At 44.9% G+C, this 11262-nt stretch overlaps 2 protein-coding genes across 2 annotated transcripts; one reads left to right on the top strand and one right to left on the bottom strand.

Annotated features, from left to right (window-relative positions):
• Positions 1-2242: 2242 nt before the first annotated feature.
• Positions 2243-6659, top strand: LOC133907310 (probable methyltransferase PMT18). The gene is made up of 6 exons (XM_062349325.1): positions 2243-2463; positions 3373-4094; positions 4168-4378; positions 4496-4793; positions 4884-5348; positions 6061-6659. Exons 2-6 carry the CDS (start codon positions 3378-3380, stop codon positions 6284-6286), a joined length of 1917 nt encoding a protein of 638 aa, XP_062205309.1. The 5' UTR covers positions 2243-2463; positions 3373-3377; the 3' UTR covers positions 6287-6659.
• A 3145-nt stretch (positions 6660-9804) lies between these two features.
• LOC133907516 (auxin-responsive protein SAUR32-like) lies at positions 9805-11003 on the bottom strand. The gene has a single exon (XM_062349569.1). The coding sequence runs from the start codon at positions 10666-10668 to the stop codon at positions 10312-10314; it is 357 nt and encodes a 118-aa protein (XP_062205553.1). The 5' UTR covers positions 10669-11003; the 3' UTR covers positions 9805-10311.
• Between the last annotated feature and the right edge of the window lie 259 nt (positions 11004-11262).

The following is an 11262-nucleotide window of genomic DNA, read 5'->3' as shown; positions in this document are numbered from 1 at the left end:
TCCTTGTCAGGTGAGTTTCAACTTTCAAGTTCTCCGTGGAATCGCATTGCTCTTTTGCCTTGTTTTGATGATCGCGTGAGGGACTCCGATTCTTGGATCCGGTGAGAGAGGGGATTTTCGTCCAAGAAACCCTCATCGGGAAGGAACATCCGTGCGGGCTTCGGTAGAAAAGAGGAGGGATGCGGTGTGCGTCCACTTTTTCCTCATTTTTTTGAGATTTCATCCATGGCATGCCTTTTCTCTTTTCCTTTACTTTTCCGTGGTTTTCTATTTCTTTTGATCCATAAATAGGATGTGCTTCTACCATGTCAAATGTGAAATAGTGCACCTCTGAATATCCACTTAGTTTTTGTAATATCGTTTTTCTCTGAAAAAATCAAACTCAGGAATCAGGTGTGCTGCAATCGAGAATCAGAGGAACCACAACATTTATTATTCCCTGGTGAAATCCTGTGCAAAATATCAGGCCAACACAAGTAGGACACACACATGAATCATTACAAAGAGTTACATCAGTCTATGCCTGTGGTCCATGCATTTTATTGCACCGACACTATCCAAGCATGTGATCCCAAAACTGCATCTTTTTTTTCCATCCGGTTCTAAGGTTTACTATTTTCTAAGTCAAAAGGAAAAGCTGGAAATGCTGGGAGCAAATGGAGGGCCGACAATCTCTCCCCATAACCCTCTGTGGTAGTGTGGTGCCCTTTCGTCATTGACCAAATCCTGTCCACTCTCCATTCAGGCAGAAACCAGGGAGGGTAGAGAGAATCACCAGTGGTGGTGTGTGAAGAGACAGATAAAAAAAGGAACAGATCAAAAGGAGAGCCTTTTGGTTTTTACCCTGCTTCTACTGCAACCAACCATCATGCCGGGCAAAGCTGCCCAGAGCAGTGATAGAGTGGGCGATAGTCAGAGAAGGCAGAGCAAATTTGCTAAGGTGACTAGGGAATACTAGGATTTACGTTGTTAAGGTGAGCAATTCCAAGTTTGAAATGCTGTTCTTGTGTGTTTAATTTCGTTGTGTTCCTGCTTTCAATCTCGGAGTGATGTTTGGTCCATGGTCTGTCATGTTGGTCATTGACAGTGTTAATTGTTTTTCTTCCAAGGTTGTCAGTTATATTAGCCAACAAGATTGTTCTTAACATTGTCTCAAAAACGGGTAGATGCAATGTCCTGAAAAAGTTGTCTATCGTTGTGCTTTGGGAGCAAAACACTTAAAATATCATCATCTGCATGCAAATGGCAGCTGATCAGTTCTTGTTGCCTAAGAGCAAAACAACAAATGAAGTGGACTCTTGAAATGTCAAAGATTGTTCAGAAACCAATAGGCCAGAAATTCAGAGCACATTTCTTGCCATGGTCCACACACCATCGTCTGTTGACAACACGAAGGAAAGAAACGTCAGTGCCAGACCACATTCGTGCAAGAGGCCTAATTCCAAGGACCGGACTGTTTCTTCTTCCAAATCTTCTTCCTCCCAAAAGCCACAGTCCACTGGGGTCTCCATACTCCATAGCCATTGGACCATCGCCATTACCACGTGAGAAGGACAGGCAGGGGTCTCGCCCTCGGTGCGCTGCCCCCGCTTTTTTCTTTCCAACTCCACCCTATTTTATTCCCATGTCGGCCTCATCTTTCTGGGTTTGGCCCTCCATTCACCGATCGGGATCCTCACTGATCGGCAACAGGCTGTTGTAGTTACAGTAAAATGTATTACTCCTAATCTGAGCAGTTGATTTTACGATAGATGCACCGGATCGTATGCTACAGTACCGCTACAGTACCAAAACTTCTGCACAGGAAACCATATTACTGTTAATGCAGTAAATAAATGCACAATAGTGTAGTACTTAGACTTATTTTACTGTGTAAACTGTGATTCTCTACATTAATTTATTATTAATAAGGGGATCCAGATCCTTCACGGGATCGGCCCCAAATGCATTAGGCCTGATCCGCTTTCTTTACTTATGAGGGGGGATAGAATTTTTTCATAAAGGAATTTTTGTTTTTTTCAGCGTTTCAAAGTTTTTTCTTCATAGTTCTCGTTACGAAATGATTTTGAATGTCATTTATTTCAGAACGGAATTTTTTTTACGAATTTTTTTAAAAAATTTATTGAAGATCAGAGAAAATAAAAGAGAATAAAAAAAGAAAGAGAATTAAAAAGAAAACAAAATAAATTAAGAAGAGATATGGATGCAAGTGGTCTTAGCTGGGGGCGCTGCTGACATGTCAGCAACGCGTTCGGCATCACGCCACCACTCCACTCTCCCTCAATACTGGCTTAGTGCCTGCCTCACTCACTCACCATTGCTGCAGAGCTCGCATAAATAGGCAGATCCGTGGTGCTACTCTCCCGACTCATTCGCCCTTTGGAGCTTTGGGGGGCCTCTGCTTCTTCTTCGTCTTGGCGTGCTCCACTGCTCTTCCTTCCTGAGCTGGCTTCTTCTTTACAGGTCTGGTAGCTTTGCTGATTTCGTTTCTTGCGATTTGGTTCTTGGAGAAGATGGATCCGTTAGGAAATGCAACGGCTTCCACTGAGTGACATTGATGGGTCTGCTTGCTGTTTTGCCAGACTTTTAGATTCCTCTAGTCTGGTGCTTAGCTGCCACTGTCTTCTAGGTTCAGCTTTGCCTTTTGCTTGTAATCTTTACTGTTTATCCTCTTTGCCCTTTATCCTAGTCACATATCCTCGCCGTCAGCAAGAAGCATGAATCTTGCTGAAAATGCTGATTTAGTTGGAAGCACGTCTATATGCTTCTGTATAGTTCTCTCCTCTTGTGTGGAGCTTCTTCTTCTTTTTTTTGAGATTTTTATCGTGATCTGAGGCCCCAATTAGTAATCTTCTCCTCTGACTGCTGCTATAAATGTTACCTGTTCGTTGTTTTTCATGGGTTGTTTAGGTGGTGCAGCTTAAATATAGGAAAACATAAATTTAGGTGTTATTCAGAAATCAGATCAATCAAATTTGCTATCTTGCTATGCTTCCACTGTCTAAATTTCTATGTTCTGAAATCTGAAGTCGCAGCCAACTATTTGGTAATCAGAAATTTATCGCTCATGTTCAAACTTATCTAGTTTAGATCTCACCAATTGGTCAAGTAATGGCGCCCAAAATCCTCAGTGAAGCATGATAAATTTCAAATCTTGAAGTATTTCATTCACTGCTTAGAGCAAAATTAATTTATTCAGCAGTGCTAGCCCTGTTATTTCACCTTTCCTTTTCAGCTCAAATCAAATATGTGTAGCATAAGTTCGTCAGTCTATCCCTCTACTCTTGAATTCTGCGAGCCGTTCCTAAATTTTGTTCCTTTCTTCATGAGATCGAGCTAAGTTAACACCTCGATGGTTCTTGAACCTTGCAGGAGCCATGGCGAAAGACTACCCAGCCTCTCCCAAAGCCCAGCAGCTGCAGGAGTCCAAGAAGCAGCGCCTGACCTACATCCTCGTGGTGAGCGCGCTCTGCATCGCCTTCTACGTCCTCGGCGCATGGCAGAACACCACGCTGCCGAAGCCCGTGGGCAACTCCGCGGCGATCACCCAGGTCGGCTGCGACCCCGCCACGGCCACGACGCAGACCTCCTCCGGCTCCGTGCCGTCGTTCGGATCGGGCTCCGATGACGCCCTCGACTTCGACGCGCACCACCAGCTCAACGTCAGCGACACAGATGCCGGCGCGGCGCTGCAGCAGTTCCCGGCGTGCCCGCTCAACTTCAGCGAGTACACACCCTGTGAGGACCGGACGCGCGGGCGGCGGTTTGACCGCGCCATGTTGGTGTACCGGGAGCGGCACTGCCCCGGCAAGGACGAGCAGGTCCGGTGCCTCATCCCGGCGCCACCCGAGTACAAGACCCCCTTCAAGTGGCCACAGAGCAGAGACTATGCCTGGTTCAACAACATTCCCCACAAGGAGCTCAGCATTGAGAAGGCCGTGCAGAACTGGATCCAGGTGGAGGGCAACAAGTTCCGGTTCCCCGGTGGCGGCACAATGTTCCCACGCGGCGCCGATGCCTACATTGACGACATTAATAAGCTCATCTCGTTGACAGACGGGAAGATCAGGACGGCGATCGACACGGGCTGCGGGGTAAGAGGAAGAACATCATGGGCTCGGGTTTATGGATGTTGTGATGGTGCTCATGCTTTTGTTATTATTGAAGGTTGCTAGTTGGGGGGCTTACTTGCTGAAGAGAAACATCATTGCCATGTCGTTTGCGCCGAGGGACACGCATGAAGCTCAGGTGCAATTTGCACTCGAACGAGGTGTCCCTGCCATCATCGGTGTGATGGGGAAACATCGGTTGCCTTACCCATCTAGGGCATTTGATATGGCGCATTGCTCGCGCTGTCTGATTCCTTGGTATGCACATGGTGAGCACTTAATAACTCTGAAATTCGCTCCAATGTGTATCTTATTCTACTTTTCCAGTTGTTCTTGGATATAAAACAAATTGACTAACTGAGTGGATGTTTTCGAATTTCCTTTAGATGGACTATACCTTGCTGAAGTCGATAGAATCCTAAGGCCAGGAGGTTATTGGATTCTCTCGGGTCCTCCAATCAATTGGAAGACGCACTACAAGGGGTGGGAGAGGACCAAGGACGACCTTAAGCAAGAGCAAGACAAGATTGAGGATGTCGCCAGGAGCCTTTGCTGGAACAAGGTGGTTGAGAAGGCGGATCTCTCCATCTGGCAGAAGCCTAAGAACCATCTCGAATGTGCCAGTATCAAGAAGACCTATAAGATACCCCATATATGCAAGAGTGACAATCCTGATGCTGCTTGGTATGGAATTGCTGAATCAACAATAAAATTCTCTTTAAGTAATTTAGTTGTCTGCTACTGAGTTATCTTCTTTTCCCTTTCCATATACAGGTACAAGCAGATGGAAGCCTGTGTTACTCCATTGCCTGAAGTAAGCAACCAGGGAGAAGTTGCCGGTGGAGCGGTGGAGAAATGGCCAGAGAGGGCATTTACAGTTCCCCCAAGGATTAAAAGGGGCATGATTCCAGGATTAGATGCTAAGAAATTTGATGAGGACAAGAAGTTGTGGGAGAAGAGGGTGGCATACTACAAGCGCACCACACCCATAGCAGAGAATAGGTACAGAAATGTGATGGACATGAATGCAAACATGGGCGGGTTTGCTGCTTCTTTAGTAAAGTACCCTGTTTGGGTGATGAACGTTGTCCCGGTTAATTCTGACCGGGATACCCTTGGGGCAATATACGAGCGAGGATTCATCGGCACATACCAGGACTGGTGTGAAGCTTTCTCCACGTATCCAAGAACCTATGACCTCTTACATGCTGACAATTTGTTTAGCATCTACCAAGACAGGTAAGGAAATTATATATTTCAGCCTTTCTTTTAGCCATGTTCAAGTCGTCATTGCCTTTTATCTTCTTCTTATTGCCTTTGTTTTTGTTGTGTCATCACTTTTATCTGACTCGAAAATCATAATCAATTGATAATTCAGCATAGCCCTTTAAGGAATGCACCAGCTTACTATTACCAAAACAAATGTTTGTGGTTTATGATTCTTAGAAGATATTTGAGAGGTAGTTCTGTACTTTGCATCATTTTCTTTTAGGAAACCAACTAACCAACTATAGTGAAGATCATGCTAGACAGCTCAGTGCGGCATGTTCATCACATATTAAATGTGAGACTGTAGAAGAGGGAAACAGAGGCACAAGCTTGTAGTAAATGAAAGGTTAATGTCTTGATAGTCCTTCAGTCCTTGCAAGATCATTACCTTGCCCAGCTGATGACTGCATGTCCTCTGCAGTACAATTTACTGTTGATATTGCCTGTAACACAACTACACAAGACTCTGGTTTAACTGCTATCCTTGTAGACATTTCTGAAAGCGCATTTGTGATACTTATACTGCTGCTCACACCCTCGCTGCCTGAAACCAGACCCTGCTTGTTCACTTGAGTGACAACAATTGTGGGAGCAATGGTCCAGCACTAAAATACCCAGAACACACAATAAGACAATTCACTATAGACAGGCTCTAATAGTGTTTAATTCCTGAACTTTTCAGGTGTGATATTACCGACATCCTCTTGGAGATGGATAGGATATTGAGGCCCGAGGGCACAGCTATCATCCGTGACACGGTCGACGTCCTCACTAAAGTTCAGGCAATAACAAAACGAATGCGGTGGGAGAGCCGCATCATGGACCACGAGGACGGCCCCTTCAACCCGGAGAAGGTCCTCATGGCGGTCAAGACATACTGGACCGCTGACGCATCGGAGCAGCATTAGCACACAGGCAACACAGCTCACTGAAAGCCTGAACCGAGCTTGTTTCACCAGCTGTGATGATGGCATCAGAGTTCCGTCATCTCAGTGTAGTATGAGACCACTTGGTCGCTTGTTTCTTTCGCCTTTCTCCAATTCTTTGTAGTTCCAATCAAATGAGAAGTCAAGGGAGGGTTTTGGGGTGTGGTTGGGCCTCTAGTGATACAAGAGTTGGTTTTGTAGCAGGGGATGATTTGCAGATCTTGCACACGTTACTGTCCCAGGCTCCCAGCTTCACACGAGGGGAAGAGCATAGATCTTAGTTTGTAATATGATGGCACCGAACAGGCAGTTATTATTACTCTATATTGCGATAACTGAAATAGGTATTTATTCAGTTTGCTTCTGAACTTTGAATTGCTTGAAATGGTCAGTTCAGTTCATGCAAGTTCTAAGTTTTGTGTGTGCCTTACCACTCAGCAGGGTTCACAAATTCGATAGACCCTCGAAAACTGTCTGAGATCGGTAACTGCATAGTAATTAGGTGGAATTCGGTAGAAACCGATTGAATTTTGTTAAATTTTTGAATTTTGAATTTGAGTTTGATCAGTAATCGCTCAGTTTCTAAATGCGGTGCTGACTGAATTAGCCGGTAACTGCGATAATCGAACGGTTACTGTCGCATTTTCAAACACTGCCACTCAGTTATAGAGTCTGGTTGTTCCAGCATGTAGATAGCAATTCTGACTTCTGAGATCTTAGTCTGAAAGTCTGAACCGACGGATGAAGAGAACAATATGATAGCTTTGTTGTGAACCGAGCTCAGCTTGGTTGGTAATGCATCCCGATGCGGAGGCTACCTGTCTGGGCTTGATCCCGTTGCACGCATTGGGGAGCCTCGAGCGTCTGTGGATCACAATGGGAGGACGATGTGCCCATTGCTAGCGGAGCTTGAGGTTTCGTGAATATTTTCAGTAGACGCGTGAGAGTATAGGTTGTAGATCTACCGTGAGTTATAGGACGTGTAGAGTGTGCGTTTGGACGTGCGTACAGCTTATACCTAGTGTTGAAGTTTTTAAAAAAAAAAAATATGATAGCTTCGTTTCCCTGACTTGGCCCATGAATAAGTTTTTGTTTTAGTGAATGGCCCATGAATAAAAGTGTTCAATAGGTCCTCTTTGCAAAATTTTGGCCCCTACTGTGGAATTCATCAAGAGCCCAACAAATACACTTTAGCATCTGCACCTACATCTCACAAAAGGGATTTTGGCAATTCGTTATAGGAAAAGTCTATAAACGCTACACCATTAGCAGTGCTTCAGTGGATATTATGATGCCATTCCGGTATAAACTAGTGCCTTCGTGGTGATGGAAAAATAAACCCTACAAAACCACTTTGCTCACCTCCAACCCTCAGGCTTTCGGCGCACTTATGCTCACCGATTTAACAACAAATTTAGAGCCTAATGGTTCGATTTCAAGAGGAAAGCCTAATGACTCCCTTGTCCTTTTCTTTTCTTTTGGTGTGGCGTTGTTGGATCTTTAGCCGTTAACCACTTTATTAAAGCTCTGATTTTTCTCATTATGGAATTTCTTATGTGAAAGTTAAAAGCTAATGTATGTCATTATGCCTTAGACGCTGTCCGCCCTTGAAAGATACGGCTAACCGAACAAGCTTCTTTGTAGCCCAATTTCGTGCCGACAAGTCACAATACAAAATTACCAGAGTTCAGTCTTGATGTCAGTGCTGGGATGTTTTTAGCAGTCCGTTACAACGAAAGGTAGTATGAATTTTTCAAATAAATGGCGAAATTGGCCAATGTGGAAACTATAAAATATCTGAGAATCAAGAATTGGCTTGGATAGTTAGTAGATGTGATTATACTCCTTACTCATTAGGATCAAATTTTATGTTTACTCTTTGTATGTCTTACCAAAGCGGAATTTTTTTCAGTGGTAAACGACATACCTATTGACAACGAGACGTATGTAATGATTTCGTCAATCTTTCTGTAGTGGTGTGAATATGTACGTACGTCTACGAGTTATACTGATTTAAAAAAAAAAACTATCCTAGCATACATGCATTATTAATTTGGAGAGTGGGACAAAGAACGGGTTGCACAACCCAACAGTAAAAACGTCTATGTATCACAGAAAAGAATTTCCATACTAATACAAGATGGTGAAGTTTAATCAAAATAATAACAGTTAATCGAATATTCCTTCCGTTCAGAAATAGTAGACATAGTTTTTTGGCTCGGTCTTCGAAGTTAGATTTTGACTAAGATTTTCTCACAAAATATATCATTTATATCTACAAAACCTATATAGTGTGAAATCATTTTGAATTATGAACCTAGTTATATAATTTTTATATACTAAATATTCTTATAATTTTATTTAATGCTATACAAATTTTAATTTTCCTAAAATAAAATGCGCCTACTATGGGGCATCAAATACTAATTGGATAGTGGGAAAGGGTATCAGGTTTTGCGCTCATTCCGTGCTGGTGCTGACGCCTAGCTGGCTTTGGACTTTTGGCTCAAGGACGCCAGCTCCACTTGATTCAACTTGAAGTTGCTGATGTTATCCTCGGAAAGAAAAGAAAAAACTCGAAGTTGGTAGGCGTGTGAAATTAAAATTCAATCAACCTCCGTAATTTGTTCAATTCCACGCTTCCAACCGTTTGCGTACGTCAACCGTCAACTACCGCGCGCAACCAAATCAAACGTGCGAGGATTTGCAAAATTCATGGACGGCATGGTTTAGGCCGGACTAATTCAAAAGGCGGTTTGTTGTGTACACATCTGGTGTTTGATTGAAGATCAGCAGGTTAGGAAGGGAAGGGACATTTGTAGAGATGTCGACTTTCAGAAAGCCCTTTTAGTATATTTTTTAGATACTTAAGGAGTCATTTGTGGCATGCTTATCCAATCCCAGATCAAACATCAAACTCATCTGTATAGTTTTTTTTCCTACACATCAACTGTATAGTCTAATTCTTGATGAATTAGGATTGTAAAATAGTCTAAGTCTTGTGATATATATCATCTTGTTCATTCGATCTGATCATCTGAACATTAACAACCAATGCGACCGGAGAAATATCTTCCACTATTTTTTAAGTAATGCTGTGTACTTTTCTTAACTATAATGATTAGAAAATGTATCTTTCATTATTTTAAGTAACTTTGCCTATTTTAAGCTACTTCGCCAGGCCAGTTTGACATGACCATAAGAATATGTATATGCTCCGGATATTACAGTGGAATATGCTCACAACGAGAAGATGGAGAGACGCAGCATATCAATTTGAGTGATGCCACCCGTTCTGAATTTGCCATGCATGTAAGCTACTTGCAGACCCCTTGCTAATTTTGTCCTAATTAATCATCCTCAAGATGCAATCTTGACAACAACTTATTCTTCTCGCGAAGTTTCTCTCACAATTTCGCGTCGGCTTGAGGCGAAAGCGACTTGGCTCATCGAATCGATTGGATTAGCATTAACGCGTTCGTGATGTCAACAGTGTAACATTAAAGCAATTCGGACAAATCATTCTATACAAAAAAAGGAGGTAATTTACAAGAACAAACCCACTTTCCAGAGCATATTAGCAAAGTAGTATATTGACGTATGACAAGAAGAAAAAACTAAGGCTAAAAGTTTTTTTTCGATCAGAGTTCCTTTTACCCGGCATTCGTTTTGGACGTCTCAACGGAGATATGCGGACGGAGGTTCGAACTTTTATCGGCTCACTCCCACCTTTTAGGTTTTGCCATCGGGCTAACTGCCCATCCGCGACTAAGGCTAAAAGTTTAGCAACATTCTCTAGATCTTTACACTTGAGATCGTCTTGATTTTTCGTCACCATCAACATCTAGACGAATCGTCCTCCATTTCTCTCACCACAAAGCTTCAAACCAATGGTATCATGCAACCCTCACAAACCAACGCGAGAGGGAACGGAGGACGACACAAACCAAGAGCTAACAACCGACACAAGAAACCACCTCGACATATGGAAGAAGTGAGCTGACGAATCAGGCGCGGAAGCAACCGACGAAGCGTGGCAGGTGGACGTGTTGGTGGTGCGGGCCGCCGCCGCGGCCGTCGAGGTCGACGAGGTGGTGCGCGCAGCTGCCGTGGAGGTCCTGGTCGATGAGATGCTCGACCTGGACGAAGCGGTCGACGCGGCAGGGGATGGCGATGGCGCCCTGGTGCCTGAAGCCGTACTCGCGCTCGGCCTCCTCCAGCAGCGCGCCGAAGAGCGGGTGCTTGAGGTGGCCCAGCGGCACCGCGAACCGGCGCTGCTCCTCCCCCTCCGCGCCCACCCGCACCGTCACGCACCCCCTGGGCGCCACCGGCACCATCTGCTGCTGCTGCTGCTTGCCGTGCATGGTCAGGCAAGCCAGGTCGATCCACCAGCCCAAGGTCAGGTTTGGTTTCTTGGTTGTTGGTTGTTGAAGAAGAAATCCAAGAAGAAGAAGAAGAAGAAGAAGAAGAAGAAGAAGAAACTAAGGGAGGCTGATGGTTAGAGGGAGGAAGAGAAGGGCCAGGGGTCAGAGCTGGAGATGGCGAGGCGGAAGACAGTGAGGGAGGAGTCGCGGAGGGAGGTGGGCACGTTGGACATGGCCTACTCCACTTTGCCTTCTCAAAAAAACGATTTCTTCCTGTTCCTCTGAGTTGCGAGATGCGATGCCAAGAGAGGGAGGCGGGGAGGCAATGGGCGCCGCTTTTATAGCCCCCGCGAGGCCGCCAGGCGGGGTTGGTTGGTGCGCGCCTCCGGTTGCTTCTCACGGCCGGGTCGCGTTTCCCACTCGGACTCGAGCCGTGGAGACGTGCGTACGCGGCTGTGCCTAACTGTCTGGCAGCGCGGTGCCGCTGTACGGGTCTGGGCGGTGCTATGTGCATCTGCGCGCCGAGCGCGTTGCGTTTCTTTGGGGGTAAGGAAGGGTGCCGGGTGCGCGAGGGGGTTAGGAGGGACCTTAATA

Source organism: Phragmites australis, chromosome 24 (genome assembly GCF_958298935.1).
Source record: "Phragmites australis chromosome 24, lpPhrAust1.1, whole genome shotgun sequence".
NCBI lineage: Eukaryota > Viridiplantae > Streptophyta > Magnoliopsida > Poales > Poaceae > Phragmites > Phragmites australis.
This window is presented reverse-complemented; position numbering and strand designations above follow the sequence as displayed.

Excerpts from the sequence above, each read along its gene's own strand:
- LOC133907310 (XM_062349325.1), top strand. The coding sequence starts at position 3,378 with ATGGCGAAAGACTACCCAGCCTCTCCCAAAGCCCAGCAGCTGCAGGAG. Across the intron at positions 4,095-4,167 it reads CGATCGACACGGGCTGCGGG|GTTGCTAGTTGGGGGGCTTA; the intron begins GTAAGAGGAAGA and ends TTATTATTGAAG. Across the intron at positions 4,794-4,883 it reads GACAATCCTGATGCTGCTTG|GTACAAGCAGATGGAAGCCT; the intron begins GTATGGAATTGC and ends TTCCATATACAG.
- LOC133907516 (XM_062349569.1), bottom strand. The coding sequence starts at position 10,668 with ATGCACGGCAAGCAGCAGCAGCAGCAGATGGTGCCGGTGGCGCCCAGG.